A 20,447-nucleotide genomic window follows, 5' to 3' on the forward strand; every position below is an offset into this window, starting at 1 on the left:
TAGTTGGGGGGAATTAGTGGGGCTCATGCCCTTCTCACCACACACACTCAGTCACTCACACACATGATTTGCCATGCTTAGCAACAATAATCCAGGTTGCTGAACTCCTGCTCTTGGTAATTTGTATATTTATTTTTTATTTTTATAATTTTTTTATTTGATTAATTTAAAAAGCAGATTTATTATCATATTTTCAGAGTTTCAAACTTTTAATGAATTTTGAGGACATTGAATTTAATTTTTAATTTTTTTTATTGTGCTGATTAAAAAAAAAATCCATTTCTTGTATAAATTTTTAGTTTTCCATTTAACTCTTTCAATCTTTGTCACAGAATCCTAATAGTTCAATAGGCAGAGTATGAATCCAAATTACTACCACAACAGTTTCTTCATTAATAATATAATGTTTCCATCCTATCAATATTTATCAATTTCCCTTGAGGATTGTTAAGAAGCACACCAAGAAACTCAAGTACAAATTACTTGGAATTGCTAAAGAATGGTTATCCTTGATTGACACCAAAGACATCCACCCCCACAATTAATTCCTATAAAACCAATTTGTATTTGCAACAATCATTTGGCCAACATTGAATGAGCAACCAGGATTCAAAGGGGGGCACACCATGCATGCCTGCTTCCAAAGGCATCTAGCCCCTCCACATCAAAGGATGTGACAATACACTAGGTATCACTAATTGAGGAAGAGGAGGAGTAGGGAAACTCCAATTCAGAACCACAGCATCTCAACCCACTAAAGAGACCAGTACTGTTCCACTTCGGAATTTGAGGATCTCACCAGAAATTTCACCATGAGCCTTGACCTCTAGGACACACTATCATTGGGAATTGAGGTGGGAAGTTAAGTAAAAGAAAGAAAGAAGAAGAAACTATTCACTCTTGACCAGCCACAGCTCTCTGAGTCCATGAACTAGGAATCAAGCAATGGACTGTAAGTGAGAGCGGAGGATGAGGGAGGGCCATTGTAGAAGAGTCCCCAACTTAAGAAGCTTTGGTAGGCAGGTATCATTCATTCCACACATGAGTCACATGACATAGCTGTGGGCATTTGAAGAAATCAACTCTCTACCCACCTCTAGCAGCCACTGTAGCTACTACTTCTATTACTACTACTACTACCAGCTCTCACTATGAGTCCCCCTTCCCCCTTGGAACAGAAACAGCTGAGTTATTGGAGGATCATGTTACATGCACATTGTGGGCTCAATCCATGAAAAAAGAGAGAAAAATTGGGGCCATCCACCCTCCTCCTCCTCCATCCCAGCTTTTGCACATCCCTTGCCCCCAAAAACTTGTGCACGAAATTCAAAAAACACTGGGAACATTACTGAAGAGGGCGAGAGGGAGAGAGAGTGTGCCTTGGGAATGGATCCCCCCCCCCCCCCCCGCCCCCCTTTGAACTCAACTTGGGTGGGCCGAGCTGGACGACCAAGTCACTAGGGCGGGGGGGGGACAAGGGAACGTGCCACGTCGGAGCGCGCTTGCGACCGTCGTGGGAACGTTGCAGTGGGTTGGTGAGGGGGGAGCGACGGCATCTAGTATTCGATGCAGTTTCATCCAAATGGTATCATTCGTTCGGTGGCGGGGGGAGGGGGGGGAGGGACGAGGATGAGTGGACCAGTCTGTTTGTCTTTATGACTGGAGCGACTGTCTGTTGCGAGGGGAGTGAGTGGTGGCATGATTGTTGCGAGAATTCATGGAGTGATGGCACCAGAAAGGAGGATCCCTTCATCACGACTGACTGAAGTTCCATTTTCTCTGCGACCCCGATTCAGGCCGCATTCGCATCATGAGCTCAACCGGGCTGGCTTTAGATGATTGTGGCCAGTGTCAAGAAGACTCGCTTGGTTGGATCAAGAAGAGAAACTAGAAAATTCAAGAGGGAGAGAGAAAGAGAGAGGCCGGTTCTTGAGAAATGCTGGCCTTCTTTTAAATTTTTGATGAATAGGTTCGCGAATTCAATGTTTTGACTACGGGAAGGGGAATTTGAGTGGTTGATTGTGTTGTGGTGTTGGTGTTGATAGCGCTCATGAGCGCTCATGAACATGGATTCAGCTCTGCTGTTGAGGTTTTGACTCTTGTAGGAGGAATTGAGGTTAGTTAGTGCGGCCTAGCTCGTGTATAAGATCCATGATTTTGGTTGCGTTGTAAGGACGGAGGATCCGATCTCTAGGATTCCGTATTTGGAGGATTTATGGTTCGCGGCGTCGCTGACTTGAGTGATTGCGAGCAGGTCTTGAAGAGGTGTCACTTAGTGAACAGCATTCTTAATCTCAATCGCTGTCATGGTTCCAGTGAAGGGAGGATCGATGGACTTACTCGATTCGGTTTCGGCTCGAAAGATTTGAAAGGTAGTAGTCCTTGTTGCGAGAATGAAAAGGTCCAATTCATGAAGAGCTCGCAAATCTGTGGACTGTCAATAGTCTTATCCCCGAAATGATATGATTACTACAAGACTCGTAGGATAGTGCAGTAACTGAGCATGAAGAATTCGACCTACAATCTTAGGCCAGACCTATGCCTATCTTGATTCAAGACTTAGCAAGCGGTCATTGTGGAGTGACAACTGAGTAGCTGCGAAGATTTGCAGAAAGTCTCACCACATTGGCAACATTGGTGCTAATTGCGAAAAAATCAATCAACTAGGCATTCCAGAAAGGCATGCCTGTTGAGGTTATTCTATTGAAAAGAATTCAAGGAAATGGGTGCGGAAACATTTTATTCCACAAGGCCACGGGTGCCCAGCAGGATATTAAACTGCGGGGAGATGGTGGCCGAGTCGGTGCTTCAGCAGTTGGAGGCGGAGTTGCTGCTTCAGCATTTAGAGGAAGAGGAGATGACAGTACAAAGTGAATTTCCATCGCCAAACAGACGCAAGCTTTTGGTTGGCATGAAGTGCAACGTTTCTTGTCAAGAACTGCTGGCTTGGACTGTTGTTGAACTGGCAAAACCTGGAGATCACATCTTAGCTTTTCATGTGTCCTCTTTCCCCATGGATTCAGGTAGGGCGCCTACATCTGCTATTCGGAAGCTACTCCCGGAGTCGCCCAAAATTGGTTCTACTCCAGGAGTTGCGATCATGTAGTTGATCGAAGCATTCATATGTGTGTCATGACCCCTTTCTTCCTCCTTGAAATACTGTGCAACCTCCTCTCGCCATGAAACATAGACGTCTGAAAAAAACTCCACTCGAGTGTTAATGTTGCTGGGAATCGGGTCATTATTTAGCCACAATCACACCAAAACCTTAAGTTTAACATCTTGGTCAAGCACATGAGACAGGAGTTACGTCCATCTGATGCTATTATGGACGCATAGAATACATGTACATCAAAAACAGAGAACCATTAAGAGCTCGTACGAGGTAATTAGACGTCTACGTCGACGTTCTATTTTCAATAAATTTTCTGTATAAAGTCTGGAGGTCTGTCCAAAATCCTAAACCTTGGACACAGACCTCCAAGGTCTGTCCAAAATCCTTGGAGCTGAAAAATAAAGTAGTTCCGCGGTTAGGATCGTATGCCCCTTGTATTCGTTCGAGACGGACTTATCAATCTACCATCCTTCAGTGGACCTTCGCAAGAACATTGTTTTTCAAAACACGACTTGATTTAGCATGATCAGAGTGGCGTAGGGTGGCACACCTGCCTTGTATTGGGTAGAGGAGAGGCATTCGTTACAGACGTAGTTGTGAGGGGAAGGAAGGCCCGCGTGAGCAAATTGCTTCAATTTCCAAGGTCATTTTTCGGCAGGTCATGTTTTGAGGCGTAAAGATTGATGAGTAGCAGGTCTTCAGTAGTAATGTTAAACACGAAGAAAGATTGGAAATCGTTCTGCGACTAGTAGTGTCATTCTTCTTTCACAGTACGACGTACTTGCTGCTCACCCTTGGTCCTAAAGACTAGATACTGCTTGAATACGCTAAAAACGGAGTTGGTAGTTCTCTGTGACCTCAAATATGACGACGAACCCTGTCGTTTGAGCGGATGTCCACAGGCTTTAAGCACGACACTTCTTTGGTGCTGGAGATGATCATCTGAATGAACTGTGAAGCTGCAGCCTCATTGGATGTGTCGTGTGTTGACAGTGGCGAAATCCGAGGAGCTTCAACAACATTTTGAGCAACTTTCCAACTCTCTTCGAGGTTTTATTGCTGTTCACGAGAACCTCTGCGTTATGAAACAAGTATGTCTCAAATCTTCCCTGAACTATTCTTTTAGCAGCTGTGCCTATTTCACATTGAGCGTGGTGTTCTTTTTCTGGTTTCTGATGATAAACCAACTTTGTCGAGCCTAGAAGAAGCAGCTCCCCCGTTCGTTTTGTCATTATGTACAAGCATCTTCATGCATTTCTGCGTTCGAAATAGAAATTGGTACGTCTTGCCGTGCTTGATGATAATTTCTACATTACAGATAAAATTAGAAGTGGAAATCCTCACCGGAGTGAAGGTCAAAAAAGCTTTGGTGAATTTTGCAAAGAAGCAGGGGACTTGTGAGCTCATTCTGGGATCCAACAAGCACTTCACTATTGGGTAGACTTTTCCGCCTTTTGCTTCTATTTTCTCGTATTTGTCTTGGAAAACCAGGCAAGCCCTTCGAATTGCACCCAGTTATTGTGGTTAGTCTTTGTTTCATCCAATTTTTTAACGCTGCTATATCCTCCTGTTGGATACTGATCACGTGCCCAAATCCTTAAACGGGTATTTTGTCCTGCAGGAGAAATAAGTTGCTTGGTAGATACTGTCTGAAGCGGCTACCGAATACATGCACAATTAAAGTCCTACAGCACGGTGAAATCATTCTCAACGAACAAGGAAAGCTCTATGCAGACCTTCCAAGTAAAAAAAATCCTCACCTGTGCTAAAACCTCGGTGCATTTCACTTGCAATCGCAATCACCATAAGTTTACTAGAGTTCGCTGTGAATGCATACCTATCATGATAATCAAACACAATAGTGTCTTAAACCACTCATGCTAAATGAGCAAAATGTTTATGCTTATGGTCATTACATGTTACAGACATTGGTGGAGGAATGATTAAATCTTTACGAGGAAGCATGAAGAGTTTCAAAAGAAGCACGACTGGTGCATCGGATGAAAGCTCTGATGCAACACCAAGACCTAGCAGAGGTCTACAGCCCACCTTCAAGGAGTTAAGCTATGGTATAAATAGCACCAGATATATAAATCACAGCACTGAACTGGAGAAGTGCTATTTCTCGGATTCGTCTCTGTGTAATTCTTCTGTGAAAGCGAGTTCAAAAATCGAAACTGAGAGGCCTGACATGTTTCTACTTCAAGACCAGTGTGATGCTCAAACAATTTTTCCAGCTAAGTCCTCTTTTGTGCGTTCTTCTTTCAGTTGTACTCCTGGGCAACCTGATACTTCAATCACTTCTGAAGAAGTACTTGTTCCTGGATGGCCCCTTATGCACCATTCAATAGGACTAGACAAATTAAAACGCGTTCCAAGCGTGCTATATCGTCCCTTTCTTGACAAAGAGTCTCCTTCTCTAAGTTCATCACATGGACTCTATTTAGAAAGAAAATCTGCTTTGGGTCCACTCCATGGTCGTTTCTCAGACAAGGTGCAGCCTGCTCGAAGTCCTCCCCATCGATTGCTCTCGGAGAAAAAAATAACAGCACCAACTCGTTTAGATCGTCATATGTCGGTTGTTGATTGGGCCTTGCAAATTCCACATCGAAAAAGAGACAACTTGAAAACACCGAAAATGTTAACTGAAGATGATTGCTCGAAAGCGCTCCGTGAGATGGCCAGAGACGCTTTTGGAACTTGCAGCTACGTCAATTTGGAGGAAACCGCTGCGGAGACAGGCTCAGATGACTTGCACAGGGCAACTAAAAATATGCAAGCCTCACTCAACTTGTCCCCGAGTGAAGAAAGGAAAAATCTCGATGTGCTTACGGTAGGAGAAACGCCACTAGCACGAAGGTTGCACGTCCTCTGTTTGGATCGGTATATCGCATTCGAGTATGAGGAGCTTGAAGTTGCAACATCACATTTCTCCTCAGGTGAGTTCCTTGAGAATATTTTTCTGAACAATTGATCTGCAAGACTATTTGCAGAGAACATTGCGATGTGATTATTATGCATTTGCACCCGATTTCAACGGGCTTTATTTATGCAGGTGTGGTAGTAGGGCGTGGGGGAGGAAGTGAAGTGTACAAAGGTAATATGCAAAATGGTAAGTTGGTGGCGGTGAAACTCTTAAACAATGGTCCTCAAGCAGAGCAGGAGCTTCTGAATGATGTCAGTATCAACACTACTATATCGCATCCCCACGTTGTTCCCATGATTGGTTATTGTGTTGACTCTCCAAATATGATTCTTGTTTATGATTATCTCCCGGAAGGAAACCTTGAAGACCGTCTTCATGGTAAGTGACCGGAGCATTACCTGCTCTTGCAACTATCCTTGGAGTGTCACAATCTCCTTGGATTTGCCGTTTTTTTTGCTGAATTTGGTCTCCTTGCTGAAAAGATGCAGATAGCTTCATAATAATGACTACTGATCGTTGCTTTCGTAGCATCTGGGTGGAAAGAACCTGTTCTACCTTGGGATGTGAGATTCAAAGTAGCACTGGGCATAGCTAAAGCTTTGGATTATCTTCATCACCGTACTTCCCGTCCTATTATTCATAGAGATGTTAAGGCATCTAACATACTTCTCACGGCAGACTTTGAGCCCCAGGTTCATTCTCCACCATAATACATGCTCTGTTGACATATTTTACGTTGCAAATGGCATTTTTATCAAAGATTATGCCATGGTTCTGATCAGAAATCTTTTTTGATCATCTTCCTCAGTAGTCTTCATCAGTCTAGTATCAAGTTTATGATATATTTCTATATAAGCTGAAGGGTTTGTGGTTTTCAATGTTCTCTTTTGTTTTCGTATCTTAACTCTAAAAAATTGTTGGGCCTTGCAGTTATCAGATTTTGGTCTTGCAAAGTGGGCTCCAAAAAAGGCGCCGTACTTACTGTGCGATGACATTCTTGGCACATTTGGGTATCTACAGCCTTTCCCCAATTATCGCTGAAACTCAGACATTGTCTGTCTTTTCTGTGTTTTGAACACAGCAATATGGAAAATTTCTGATCTAAGAGTGACCTCTGCAGATATCTCGCACCTGAATACTTCATGTATGGGAGAGTGAACAACAAGACTGATGTCTACGCTTTTGGCGTTGTACTGCTTGAGCTCATAACCGGTCGGCCACCAATAGACAATTCGAAGCCCAAAGGCCATGAAAACCTTGTCAAATGGGTAAGCTGCTTGTTTTTTGCTTCAACCATTTCTTACACATCAATTTGCTCAGGAACATTTTGAGGAACTGCAGTGTATTGGCTACAGATAACAGCCGAGAATATTCTGGAATCTGATCACAAATACCATCCAAAAATCATATTTATTCTTTGCAAGGATATCAATCGTTAGATGCAGGTCAACGTCATATTCTTCTTCTTCCAGCTCTAATGGTGCAATTGGAATCTGTTTGATAGGCAAAGCCGTTGTTAAAGGAGACTAAATTGGCCGAATTGGTAGACTCACGGCTGGCGGGGCTTTATGACGGAGATCAGGTGAAGAAATTAATAATGGCTGCTTCTCTTTGTGTTCGACAATCTTCTAAACGGAGACCACAAATGAGTAGGGTATGTATCTCTCCCCAATGCTCTGCTGCTTAAATCACACTGAGGTGCAATTGTTCCCATAATCAAGGCTCCTTGGTTCGGTGATGCGTACTAAATGCTGGGAGGCACATCTTCCATGTATAGTATAATGTTCAAAGTCTAGATGAAAGTAAGCAAATGATTCAACCTACCTGGAAGTCTCTTATTGTGCACAAAATAATTTTCTGTTCACAGGTATTACAAATAATTTGCGGTGACTGTGACGAGCTCCGAAACATCTGCACAGGACCTGAGACGAGCGGGGAGAGCACGTCCATAGATTCTGAGGAATGTGACGTTGACATCGCAGAAACTCCTGAGTTTGGTGGATGTGCCACTAATATTGGGACTCACCTTGCCCTAGCACTGCAAGGTGTGGAAAAAGACATCATTTCCGTGAGAAGCTTTGAGAACAGTGGGATTGATCTAATATATTCAAGCGAATAACATGAAGATTAAAATGAACGCCGATTGAGCTCACCATACAGTCTCGTCAAGTGATCTACACTGCTATGCACCATTTTTCCGGTTATGTAAAGAGAAAAGCTACAGATCGGGTATACAATTCAATTGTGCGAGGTATCGGTTCGTGTTCATCTGATCGTATTCTTTGTATCATAATAGTTACAAATCGTTAGCTAATTCCGCCTTCTTAGGTTGACAGAACAGAGGTCAGAGAAAGAGCGGGAGCTCAGGAAAGCTTCAAAACTAGACCCATAAAATCTTTGTATAAACAGGGCATATACTAGTTATCCTTTCGAAACTGTAGCAAAACCAGCAGAAGTTAGCACTACTAACAGCAGCGAAACTGTGGAATTGAAGTTCCTTTAATTCCAAATTAGCCCAGGGATCATTTCCTCCACTGGCCCTAGTATCTCTGCTGATATAACACAAAATTCATTGGCATGCTATTAATTGAGGCATCATTACAAAAATCTCACACATATAAACCACATCATGCAATGTCTTAATATACATTGTCCTTTTCCATCTTTCTGTCAAGATTCAATGCAGTAAAAACTTTATTGAATTTAAATTGTTGTGAAAGAAATGATAATAAAAGAGTTCATGGATTATGACGAAAGCTTGAGGTCTGGACCAACAAGAAGTGCGTTTCCGAGAGGGAAAAAAGTAGAATAATCCTGTTGTCTAAGATGATTACTTGCCATTTGATTCAAAATCATCCAATTCAAAAAGGTTGCCTCCAATGCATGCATCAAAAGGGAATGTTGCTCGCACTCGATTACTGAAGGCACTAGATTGGCTGTTACAATTTCCCAATGGACCCTAGCATTTGAAAATGGCAACTCTTTGAGAAGTTACAGAGCTTAAAACCCGTTGTTGAATTAATTCAGAGAATACAAGAGAAGCACCACAATGGTATACAACATGATTTCAAAGGCACACATCAAACACACACATACCACACACACACACAAGCAGAACTGTATCTTCAGCAGAAGAGCAATCGCTTAGAAGCTCGCTTTCCTGTAGAGCAGAATCCATCCCTGCTATCAAGTCCACAGGATAATACTAAATACCACACGGTCCAGAAGATTGGAATGCCACTCCGTAGCTCAATGGCGCAGCAAGAAGGAGCTTCATTAGGCCTACTGATAATGGAAATAGGTCAGCCAACTCAATTGACCGAACACAACCTAGCTTGGACAATCTCCGTCAACCATCATGTGCACTTGGTCTTGATAATTTGCGCTCTCCAATGAACTTTACATTCTAAGTACAGACCCCTGATGATGATTTAAAATTAAATTAAAAAACCTACTCCAAAAGCCATTTCCACCCTTGCTGGATCCATAGCACTTCAAGGAAAGCGTGCCCCTACACTGAAAATCGGCCGCCAGTCGGACCATCTCAACGTCCTATATACAAAAACTACCGTAGAGTCAAAGATCTTCATCTTCGTGGTAAAGATACAAACCAAGGCCGAATCGTGCGCAAGCACGACGGAACGCCATCCCCTCGGCCTTCTGGACTGGATCACCATATTGCGTATCAGCCAGGGATGCAGTGCCGGACGACTCCCGCCATGCCTCCCCGTCGGAGCCCCTAATCGTCACCCGATACACCACAGACACGGTGGAACTATCGGACGCAAACACAATGCTCCGCACCTCCCCGCTCCATCCGGGCGCGTAGAAGCTGAGCATCCGATTGGCATGATACCACGGGATGTACTTCAACATCACACCTTCATCGTTCCTGGTCTTCAGCACCTTGTCTGGAACTCGCTTGTTCAAGTCGCGCAGAATCTCCGCAAGCGGCCTCGTAACCAACGATGGCTCGGTGGCTGCTCCTCCAGGCCCACTCATGGGCACCGCATAGCTCAAATTCGCATTGGCATTCACCCTCCCGTACGGACCACCCAAGACCATGCGCACGACGTCCCTCCCCTTCGCCAGCTGCTGTCTCCCCTTCACCGCCACTCTCTGCCTCATCGCCACCCCTAGAAACTCACAACTCGACACAGCCATCGTCATCGCCATCGCCGCCACCAGAAAATTACTCCAAGTTCACGACACGAGATTCGCTCCCCCCGCGTCGAAATCCTCAGCAACTGCTGCACTACCAATGCAAGTACACACACCCCTGGCGCTAATCTTAAGACTAAGCTTGACCTAAAAGGAGCTTCGTCTTCGCCTCCATCTTCCTACCCGGCGAACGTCAAAGTTTCTGAAATCGCAAACAGGACTTTGAAAGGGAACATGACAAGGGTCAAAAGGGGTGAGAGTCAAGAGTGGGTGTCAAAATCTTCGGGAGGAGACCCCAGATCAACGACGAAATCCCGCTTTACAGCTCGATAGAAATTCCTCGAGGGCTTCGTCGGAAGCTTAAGGGCTAAATTAGGGTTGTAGAAAGTTGCGTGCACCAGCAGCATGTTGAGGTTTTGATTTCGACCTCACTTTGACATTGTGATCTTTTGACCGTTTGTGTGTTATGGGTTCTTGACGGTTGAATTCTGATGCTTGGAATGTACGTTTGAGGCGTTGGTCACATGTTTCCTGTTCATTTGGGTGAAGCTATGAAAGTATGTAACGTAGATTTCTGCATTATGTTCGCATTCTAGATTATGAGAAGATTTAGTGCTTAAAATTTGGATATTGCTTGACTGCAGCTTGATAAGTGTGAAGCTGTCATTATGACTTTTTGCACGGACTACAAAGATTGTAAACATCACATCTTTAGATTGATAAAATACTTGGTGTGAGGAATTTTCCCTGAACAGAAGAAAAAAAAAAAAAAAAAAAAAAAAAAACACACACACTGATGATTTTAGTGCAGCACATGTTCCTTCTAGTATATGTATACCAACATATATACCAAAGATCTTTTTGTGAACAAAGATAGAGAGGGGGAAAAAAAAGGAGGAAAACACAAAAAGTATGTATGAAGTTCGATCACATTGCAGTTGATATAGGAGAATTAATTCTCTCACAAGAAGCTACAGGCAGATCATCTTCAGCTTACATGGTGGGACCATGGGGCAGGAAGCTGAACCAGCATACTTTCCTGCCCCCCTTCAATGTGCTTTCCTGATACCCTTACTCTTTCATTGACTTGGACGAAGTAGTTGAGTTGAGAAACCTCCATCTTTGATACCCTTGCCAGGATGGATCTGTGCCAGAATTTGCTGAAGCAGATGGTCTCCCTGGAGGATACACAAATCACTTGATTTCAAAATGCGTGCGTAAGTGATGAACCGCAATACAGAATCCATGAGAAACTGTTTCTCTTAACCATCTCTAAGCATTCCCGTGATGTAAGGGAGAGAGCTTATTCATCTGAAAACTGCATACCTAACATACAAATACAATCGTTGTAAATCCCGTCTGTTACAAGATAAGATGTTCGATGACTTTCAAGAGAACTGCAGTGACTTTACTTATCATCCTCAAGACTGTATCCTTGTCGGGCATAGATGGAATAGCTCCACGCTCAGTTGTTGTAATGGCTCCACATGCGTTAGCAAAATAAAGAGCTTCTCTTAACCGCGGCTCATCCTGAATAAGAACACTCTATTGTAACTGTTTGAACAGATTTTAACTAGGTTCCTAGGTCTTGGCTATCATCATGAAGATTACCGGAATCAAAACATTTGTATAAGTTCACTCAGTTAAGAAACACCAAAGGCTCAAAAGTTTCAGGTCTTGGTTCAAGCAATGCCTCCAGAAGAGTCATCTGAAGTATGGACTTTAGAGGTGAGTTCATCATCTTGTCCAAATGCAAAGGTATGTTGAGATGACCATGTACTAACATCAATGATGGCGGGATCCTTCACGATTAGGCTCAAAAGGCCAGCACAGAATGCGTCGCCGGCCCCAGTTGTGTCGACGACCTGCACTTTAATTCCGCCCACTTCTCCTTTAAATCTCTGCATTCTCACATAATATTCACAGAATTAGACTACCAGTAGTCCGAATATCGAATGGTCAGATTATCTCATTAAAGGTTAATGGAACCCGGTCTAATAGTAGCTACACTTCACACAAGATGTCGATTTTGCTTCATATTCATCTATTAAACCTGGTAAAACTGTAGGACTACAGGGAATATCTCGCAAAATATTTGGATAAAATTAGAGCTTGAGCTACACAATGTTGGTAAACACATAAGTGGAGACCAGGACATGCTCGCAAACCAGTTGCACGAAGACACACCTCGTTCAAGAATTATTTTTGTCGGTATTTCCGACCAAATAATGAAGATTAGTTAAATGAAAATATAATGACTGGACTAAGAAGTTCGTGACAGAGCAGTTTTCTAGAAAATAAATAGTTCTTTGAGAAAAAAATACACACCTGAGTGTAATAACGCGATCCCTCCGCACCCTCAGTCACCAGCATCAACTTGCATCTAAGATGAAACATTCTCATATTATTCTCATCCTCAGTAGGATCACCACCAGTGAGAAATATCACCTCCTCATCGCTGACCTTCAGAACCCATTGCACACGTATGAACCTCTTATCAGGAACTATCAACCCATGTAACATGTATCATCATCCTTCAGGTGTTACCTAGTTTATTAGTGAAAAGACAATCATCATTCAAGCTGATTCGTTAACCTCTCACAACAGGTTTATGCAAAACTGAACAACCTTTTTCAGCAGACCGCCTGGACTCCATAGACAACGAATTCATCAGTAAATACTTACAAATTTAACTCAATATAACACAATGATTGACTATGATAAATGTCAAACACCAGCTTATAATAGTGACGCAAGACGGTAAATCACCAATGTCAATTTAGTTCCCCCACCTTAATTATATCAGCTTGATCCCAAATACTCTTTATCATCACTTTAGCAGCCTCTGGTGAAGGCCATAATGGTAGTCGAAGATTTGGGTCATAAGACAACAAGCACCCTGCTTCTTTGGCAATTCTCAAAGCTTCCATGTGTGTTGAACGTGAAGGCTCCGTGATTAAGCTTATGGATCCATAGTGCAGTATAGAAGCCTGCACATGACATCCAACCGCATGATTAATGATGTGAAGATGGTCATTTCTGATAACAAGTTGAGTAACTTTTCGTAGACGTTATGCAGGTTGATTCAATCGATAGCAAATAAAATTGAACAGTACACTGCTTGGAAGTCAATTGATCGACATGATGCACGTTAACCAGTCTGAGTATGATAAAGTGGAACATTTGAGGAAAGCATGATCTCGTACCTGCTTGAGTATGTCAACATCAAGCTCCTCCTTCGTAAATAACATGTCTGCGCTGGGGTTACGATAAAACATGAACTCACGCTCTCCATCCTCCCGCAAGGTCACAAATGCAAGTGCTGTCCTGGCATTTGGATCAAAGCGACAACCTTGTGTTTCCACTCTGTTCTCTTTTAACACCTCCACCAACATATAACCAAATTCATCATCTCCAACCTACATTATCGAGCAAGTTACGATGTCATTCTGTTCCTAAAAAAGCAGAAACAATACTGACTAACTCCTACATAGCGATAACGTACTTGATTTTAGTTTCATTCAGAAAGCTGCAACATTCAAGGGAGCCCCGTGTCACAAAAGATTGCAAACTAACTCGACCTTCACATATTGACGAGATTCAGGACGAAAGCATCTGATAAATCACATCTCCTTTGCAAGACCGCTTTTGATTGATATAGTAACCATGTGTTCAGTTGCACATTTGGAATATTCATGGTAAGCAATTTGAAAATAGCATAATACCTTGCCAACAAAAGCAGAATTACCCCCTAGCTTTGCAATGCCAACGGCAACATTTGCGGGTGCACCTCCGGGCGCTTTCTTAAATGCTGGGGCATCGGAAAGCGAAAGTCCTCCTACTGTTGGTACAAAGTCAATAAGCAATTCTCCAAAGCACACCACCAATTCGTTCTTACTCTTAACTGCGGATACACAACATAAGTTTCACTATGAAACATTCCCCATGCCATCAGTAAAATCGAAATAATCTCATCGAAGTGCATGCACTGCAACATTGATTTTGCAATAATCAGAGACAAAAACAGAAGACACAATTGCTGGAGCCTGAAACTAGCTACAGGAATTCATCTCCCCCGAAGCAATTCGCTGACTAACTCTCCAACACCCTAATTGATCTTTGAATGTTTATTACAAGTGGCACGTTTATCCTGACTAGGATACAGCATGAAACCAAAGCAAAGAATTTACCTCATACAAGCACTTGTAATCACTAAGATCATATTATGTTTTCCCACAACCTTGAGAACAGTCATCTTCCAACTCCACAAAAAAAATCAAACACTAAATCACACAAAGGGAAGATCCATACGGGTTGGAAACCTACTATTAGCTTCGTTGAAGGGATCAGGACGTTTTCCACCTTGGAACCAGGGTGGTCTGAACGACAAATTTTGGGAGCAACTCTTCACTGGTGAACCAACTTTTGAGGCACACCTCAGGTGATGAGCAAGTCGGGTGGTGTAATGTCTTTCCACACCCAGGAGGAGAAAGATTCAGACCCACAACAAGGACCGAACAATTCCGAGAATAAGATTAAGTAAAATTGAAACAGATAGGGCAGAGGACATCGTCACAGGTTGAAGTGAAAGTGGCTGTAAATTACATGAATTTGACAAGATACCGCCGCTACATGTGCACGCCATCGCATCTTATTCTGTTGGCTTTCTTCTCTATGTTCGTTTCAGTTACAGTCCTCCATGGATACAATTCTACTTTCATTCTCTCCCATTGACATTTACGGATCCCTGTTTTCCCCACTCAGCAATATACTTCATTTTCCAGCAACAGCACTGCAGCCACTATGATTTTTCCTAATCCCGCACACTGCATATGATTCCCTCCGATGCTGCACTCCGCAAATTCTTGCCAATTATATGAATACGCATATTTGACATCGGATTGTCTCCTCCTTGAGCGTTCGAACTCTTCTTTCAAATACCTTTTAAGTTATTGTGAAACCTAACCGCTCGTTGTACACGCGAACCGGCACCAGCTCAGAACTTGATTGATCTCCTCCAAGCACAAGACTTTTAATCTTCCCGCTTCCACCAACAACCTTCCAGCGGTGAGGAGAAAACCGCACGAGCGTTTCAAAATTTGGTGTCCATCAGACACATGCGACAAGCCTTGTGCACCTTATCTACCATTTCCAACTTCTTGCCCACATCTAGTTACTCGGCTTCTCATCCAGTAGCTTCTCTCTGTTTCAACTACCCACATGAAGATGAAGTGAACTGTTGTTTCCCACAAGTAACGGAGGGGCTTGTGCGATGTGGAAGTCAGGAGACAGAAGATCTGTAACAGGTTACAGACGAACAAAAAGTGTAAAGTACGTTAGTTTGTTCGCAATAGTCGCGAAATGGGTGGGGATGTTTATCGCCATGGGATATTCTGATGGAGTAAGTCTTAATGGAAGACACATCGACACACTACAAACACTCTCTCCCTGAGACGCGCGAGCATTAGGGCCACGATCTAGGACGAACTGGAGTTATTCGGGCCTTCCATTTCAAAGGTAGCTGAAATTTCACAAATTGCGAGGTTCACACTGGAGCACACTGACGTTCAGCATTAAGCCTAAATGTAATGGCACATTTTCGTCAGCACCACAAAGTCCTTCACAAGGTTTGAATATAAATGCTCCGAAAAAAAATAGGCATTTCGAAAAGTGGATAACCTCAAAAGTATGGGAATAACTCACTGAAGTAAACAGAAATACATTTGTACTTCAAGATAATAAAACCCCACGCTAAAAATAAAAATAAAACATTCTGAAATGCAGTCATCACATTGATCGAACTCCTCGTAAAAAAGACAACTAAAATGTTTTCAGATCTTGGCATTTGGGATAATTATATTGTATAAAATGTCCATACATCACATACAACCGGTCACTAGTACGGTTAAGAGTGCGCAGCCCAATCATTCTGGCTCATCTTCCATCGCTGATGGCCGCATCTACTGGACTTCCTAAAGCTACATATCACTTGACTTCTGTAAAATCCTGAAAAACAGCAGAATACCAAGCATTCATCACAAACTGCCCTAAAATGATCAGACTACAAATAATCCGATAGAAAAAAATTTGAAGAGTAATGAAACATTTCAAATATCTTTCTGCAATAAACAAATAAAATCATTAAAAGGGAAAACTATATCGAAAGATAATAGTTCGATCAAATAGATATTACTAATAAAATGTAGAAATCACTGATTGATAAATTTTTCGATCAGTTGATAAAGTGATAGGTAAGGTATTAAGTTTATAATGGCGCACCAACTGCAGAAACCAGGCACCTCATTGAAACGGCCTTGGATGATTATGGGACATCCACATGCGGATTAAATAGAGAGCTGAAATTCTCCAGAGGATGAGATCGAACTTCCACTATTCCACGCAATAGATTATATATATGAGGTTCCAGAAGTAAGCAAGATTGATAGCTGGAGCGGTCATCACTGGTGTCTTTAAGAGATGATGATATGCTGCTTCAGCTCTAAGTTTGGCCATGTTGATGTGGTTGCAAATATCCATCTCACTCACATTAAGAACCTGCTCAATGCTCCAGAATGTTTATGAATTAGAAATAAACCTCTGATATATTACAAGCAAACCTGGTGGTAGTTTTTTAAAAATTGAAGAATTTGTCTGTTTCCCGCTTTTCTAAACAAGAAATCACAATATATGCCACGGAACCAAACAGGAAATCAGGAGTAGTATTCAGCACCGTACACCAAAGCCTGTTCAAGAACAGATTCATTCCACCTACCGCTCCACCTTCTGAAAGTAGCTTCTCAATCAATGAAGATTGAAAAAAAATTACCACAGAAGGCCTAAAAACAACCTTCTGTGTGCGATGCGAATCCATTTCGGCTCCGAGAGGCCTGCAACTCGTTGTAATAATCCCGCATATCGTACATATCTGCAACATCCGCAAGCGTTTTGCAGCGATACATTGCCTTGCCCTCAGCAAATTCCAAACAAGAGTGGTACTGGATCATCTCTTTCAATGTGTGCTTGGTCCACCTCACATCATTATCCCATTCGATACATTTCCTGACATATTCTCTTTTCACGTCCTCCCAAAAGTGCTTTCCCTCGGGTCGAAATACAGAAACATTCCACATAGCTCCTCTGGCCACCATCACCGAGGCAGCGCCAGTCGCATCTTTAATGCGCTGAAAATCAGAGTACTCGAAAACATCCCCATTCGCAATCACCGGGATGGAAAGCGCCGATACTACCTCCTGAATCCCGTCCCACTGCGCTGGGTCTCGGGGCCTATCCGGCACTCTCCTCCCATGCACAGCCAACGCAGACACCCCCGTCTTCTCAATTCGACGCGCCAGCTCCACGGTCTCCCCGTACGTCTTCAGCAACCGAATCTTACACGTCACGGGGATGTTCAGGTTCCGCTTCAAAGTGGTCAAGATGTCGTGAATCACATCCGGTTTCGATAAGAGCGCAGAGCCCATGCCTCCACTCGTAGAAAAGCTCTTCGGACATCCCATGTTCACATCAAATGCCGCAATATCCCCTGCCACGAGATTGGCCGCCTTCAAACACCGAACGGCCTCCGACGTCCCGACCTGGAAGACCACGCGATGTTTCTCCTCGTCACAGGTGCGAAACACGACCTCATTGCTGCTCTTCTCGACGAAGTCTACCGTCCCAAGGTCTTCATTCACCACACGCGCACAGCGCACCATCTTGTGGTCCACAATTTCCTCGCCGTAGGTGATGTCCGCCCCGTATTCTGCCGCTAACATACGGAACGGGAGCCCTCCCACCCGCACCATTGGTGCGAGGACGTGCTTGCCTCTGTATTCTAACTCGGCCCCCATAGCTATGGAGACGACCCGGAATCCTGACAAGCAATTCACGACTCGCTCGCAGAACATGCACGGCACAGAGAATATTATGGTTGCCGAAGATTGAGAAGATTCTGGGATCTAGGGTTTCATCGATGGCGACTGAATTTAGTGTGGATGAATATTCAGTTGAACGAATGATCGTGCATCCGTGATTACGTGTGTGGCTATTACGGCAACAAAGATTGGATATATTAGAGTGGGGCGAGTGAGAAAAGTTTAAAATGAATCTAAATAGAATTTTTATGTAAACTTTTATTACTGTTGTATGCTAAAGTATAAATATATAAAATTGATATTATCTTAAATTATGTCATCTTAACTTTTAATTAACTAGTTTATATGGATATAAATCCAAAATGTCAAAAATAATAATAATCTATTTAGATTATAAATATATAAGTTAATAGAGTTGTTAATAAAAATATATAAGTTAGGGAAGGTGTTTATGACTTGGGTAACAAAGAAGCAAAGACTCTTCATAAACATTAGATATATAGATTTTTTTTTAAAAAAAAACACATGTTTTTTAAATTTTTATCTCATAGAATAAAAAATAGTATCTTATAATATTTAAATTTATCAGAAATTATCTATGATTTAAAAAAACGCAGGATATTTTGTACACAATCTTTGATAGTACTTAATAAATATACAAACACACAAATAAATAAAATTAACAACTCATATATATATATATATATATATATATATATATATATATATACAAAAAATTGAATAAAAGAAATAAAAATAAATCAATAATAATTTTAAAAAATAAATGCCAAAGTAACCAAAAATATTATAAAAAAATAAATATTTTTTATTTCATACTAAGGATTCTTTATAGAGATTACACAAACTATAAAGAGAAGTAGTTTTTATTAGAACATTATTGTTCATTGCTTTAATATATGTTTGTAAGAAAATAGAGATATAGTCTTTTTATAAGAGTGTTTTTAATCTTGTTTAGTAATTAATAAGATCAATGGAGATGTATTTTTTTATTTTTTTATTATTGCAATATTAATTTCAGCTGTGTTGTTATAACAATAAATTTGTTTTTACTATTGTTATAGCAATATTTTTTGTTATATATTACTAATAATAATTGCACTATGAATGACCTCAAAATTACATGATGAAGTTGTATAATGGTTATTCATTAAAATGATAAAGTCATCAAATATTATCATGTTACCTTATCAAAATTTTAAAACATAACAATAAAATATGTAATAAAACTTTGTCTAGAATCTTAAATCTATAGTAAAAGATATTAGTTAAATTACTTCGAAATCTAAAGTCTTATAGTATGATATAAGATAATTAACGAAAACTACTATTTATTGGGTGTTAATATTACAAGTATATGATAAAAACATAATCAGTAATATAAAACAATTATAAAATTTCAGATGATTGCATTTGTCAAAGTTATAAAAAATTGGCATAAATATTTTTCATATCTAATATTTTAGTACTAATAATGCTTTAGTTTGATTTTTCGATCTATATAAAAAATGTTAAAGTTTGTTCTAAAACAATATATACCATATTTAATTACAAAAGATGATGGTTAATCTCTTAACATTCAAATAATTTATTATAATATATATAATATTTTTTTATTTAAATTTGAATATTTGAATATTTAAGAATGCAGATCTAAATATTAGAATCAAATTTAAAGTTGAGATTGATATACATTTTTTAACAGAGAATGAAAAATAATTAGTAACAATAACATGAATAATAGTATTTAAAATATATTTATTCAAAATTTAAAATAATAAAGAGTTAGTTGTTTTAAAATTAAAGCCATAATATATATTTTTAAACCGTGTGGTAGTTGTAGAGAAAAAAATCAATATATCTATATAATTATTCTTTTTCTATATATATATATATATATAATTTGACTTATATTTATCCATTCATATGTACCAAATATATCTTTTTTGAAGTAATTGTTCTACCAAATTCGTTTCACAAATCCTAATTACTTTATTAGCATACATTCTTATTACATTTATATTTAATATTATTCTAAAAACACTTCAATATAATTGTAAGAGATATAAGTAATTATTAATTAAACACAAAAATTTAAATAACCATCAATTCTTGTGTCTAAGTAATTCTTTATATATATATATATATATATATATATATATTCTTATAATAGTTTTGGTTTTAATAAATTTAAACTCTTCTAGTGCTTGGTTATTTATGACACTTGTAGCAAGAACCACTTATCCCACAAAACACCTTCCATTGAGGAATTACTCTGGTGATTTGTTAACACCTTGTAAGAAAAAGAATTAAACCAAAGAGTCTCTTATAATAAGACGTCCTCCATGAATGAACA

The 20,447-nt window shown here is 40.6% G+C and overlaps 4 protein-coding genes across 10 annotated transcripts; 1 reads left to right on the top strand and 3 right to left on the bottom strand.

The window, feature by feature from the left end:
- The first annotated feature begins 1,692 nt into the window (after positions 1 to 1,692).
- Positions 1,693 to 8,648, top strand: LOC112284057 (protein kinase STUNTED). 2 transcript variants are annotated; one of them, XM_024523566.3, is made up of 11 exons: positions 1,693 to 3,023; positions 4,109 to 4,206; positions 4,434 to 4,552; positions 4,737 to 4,858; positions 5,041 to 6,054; positions 6,171 to 6,419; positions 6,570 to 6,733; positions 6,972 to 7,051; positions 7,162 to 7,309; positions 7,546 to 7,695; positions 7,909 to 8,648. In XM_024523566.3, the coding sequence occupies exons 1-11, from the start codon at positions 2,723 to 2,725 to the stop codon at positions 8,158 to 8,160; spliced, it is 2,697 nt and encodes an 898-aa protein (XP_024379334.1). In that variant the 5' UTR covers positions 1,693 to 2,722; the 3' UTR covers positions 8,161 to 8,648. The 2 variants fall into 2 exon arrangements, with proteins under 2 accessions (XP_024379334.1, XP_024379343.1); XM_024523575.3 differs by having other exon boundaries at positions 1,701 to 3,023; positions 6,171 to 6,227.
- Positions 8,649 to 9,165: 517 nt separating this feature from the next.
- LOC112284072 (DNA repair RAD52-like protein 1, mitochondrial) lies at positions 9,166 to 10,634 on the bottom strand. Its single transcript, XM_024523593.2, has one exon. The coding sequence runs from the start codon at positions 10,215 to 10,217 to the stop codon at positions 9,618 to 9,620; it is 600 nt and encodes a 199-aa protein (XP_024379361.1). The 5' UTR covers positions 10,218 to 10,634; the 3' UTR covers positions 9,166 to 9,617.
- A 368-nt stretch (positions 10,635 to 11,002) lies between these two features.
- Positions 11,003 to 14,996, bottom strand: LOC112285365 (putative fructokinase-4). 3 transcript variants are annotated; one of them, XM_073537093.2, is made up of 8 exons: positions 14,808 to 14,996; positions 13,928 to 14,043; positions 13,409 to 13,621; positions 12,995 to 13,192; positions 12,531 to 12,665; positions 11,987 to 12,103; positions 11,615 to 11,732; positions 11,003 to 11,380 (listed from the first exon to the last, which is right to left on the bottom strand). In XM_073537093.2, the coding sequence occupies exons 1-8, from the start codon at positions 14,845 to 14,847 to the stop codon at positions 11,274 to 11,276; spliced, it is 1,044 nt and encodes a 347-aa protein (XP_073393194.1). In that variant the 5' UTR covers positions 14,848 to 14,996; the 3' UTR covers positions 11,003 to 11,273. The 3 variants fall into 3 exon arrangements, with proteins under 3 accessions (XP_073393194.1, XP_024381889.1, XP_024381897.1); XM_024526121.3 differs by having other exon boundaries at positions 13,928 to 14,106; XM_024526129.3 differs by having other exon boundaries at positions 11,090 to 11,380; positions 11,529 to 11,732; positions 13,928 to 14,106.
- Positions 14,997 to 16,028: 1,032 nt separating this feature from the next.
- On the bottom strand, positions 16,029 to 18,086 carry LOC112285377 (uncharacterized). Of its 4 annotated transcripts, none has more exons than XM_024526168.3 (3): positions 17,050 to 18,086; positions 16,482 to 16,757; positions 16,029 to 16,208 (listed from the first exon to the last, which is right to left on the bottom strand). In XM_024526168.3, exons 1-2 carry the CDS (start codon positions 18,047 to 18,049, stop codon positions 16,750 to 16,752), a joined length of 1,008 nt encoding a protein of 335 aa, XP_024381936.2. In that variant the 5' UTR covers positions 18,050 to 18,086; the 3' UTR covers positions 16,029 to 16,208; positions 16,482 to 16,749. The 4 variants fall into 4 exon arrangements, with proteins under 4 accessions (XP_024381936.2, XP_024381909.2, XP_024381926.2 ...); XM_024526141.3 differs by having other exon boundaries at positions 16,975 to 18,086; XM_024526158.3 differs by having other exon boundaries at positions 16,938 to 18,086.
- Positions 18,087 to 20,447: the final 2,361 nt, after the last annotated feature.

Source organism: Physcomitrium patens, chromosome 1 (assembly GCF_059467195.1).
Source record: "Physcomitrium patens ecotype Gransden chromosome 1, ASM5946719v1, whole genome shotgun sequence".
NCBI classification, from domain to species: domain Eukaryota; kingdom Viridiplantae; phylum Streptophyta; class Bryopsida; order Funariales; family Funariaceae; genus Physcomitrium; species Physcomitrium patens.

What these genes read in the sequence shown, in the direction of transcription:
- LOC112284072 (XM_024523593.2), bottom strand. Translation starts at nt 10,217, where the DNA reads ATGGCGATGACGATGGCTGTGTCGAGTTGTGAGTTTCTAGGGGTGGCG.
- LOC112284057 (XM_024523566.3), top strand. Translation starts at nt 2,723, where the DNA reads ATGGGTGCGGAAACATTTTATTCCACAAGGCCACGGGTGCCCAGCAGG. An exon ending in CGGCAGACTTTGAGCCCCAG is followed by an intron (nt 6,734 to 6,971) that starts GTTCATTCTCCA and finishes TGGGCCTTGCAG; the next exon opens with TTATCAGATTTTGGTCTTGC. An exon ending in GGAGACCACAAATGAGTAGG is followed by an intron (nt 7,696 to 7,908) that starts GTATGTATCTCT and finishes TTCTGTTCACAG; the next exon opens with GTATTACAAATAATTTGCGG.
- LOC112285377 (XM_024526141.3), bottom strand. Translation starts at nt 18,049, where the DNA reads ATGGGGGCCGAGTTAGAATACAGAGGCAAGCACGTCCTCGCACCAATG.
- LOC112285365 (XM_024526121.3), bottom strand. Translation starts at nt 14,847, where the DNA reads ATGGCGTGCACATGTAGCGGCGGTATCTTGTCAAATTCAT. An exon ending in ATGTTGACATACTCAAGCAG is followed by an intron (nt 13,193 to 13,408) that starts GTACGAGATCAT and finishes TGTCATGTGCAG; the next exon opens with GCTTCTATACTGCACTATGG. An exon ending in ATCAAGCTGATATAATTAAG is followed by an intron (nt 12,666 to 12,994) that starts GTGGGGGAACTA and finishes TGGGTTCTGAAG; the next exon opens with GTCAGCGATGAGGAGGTGAT.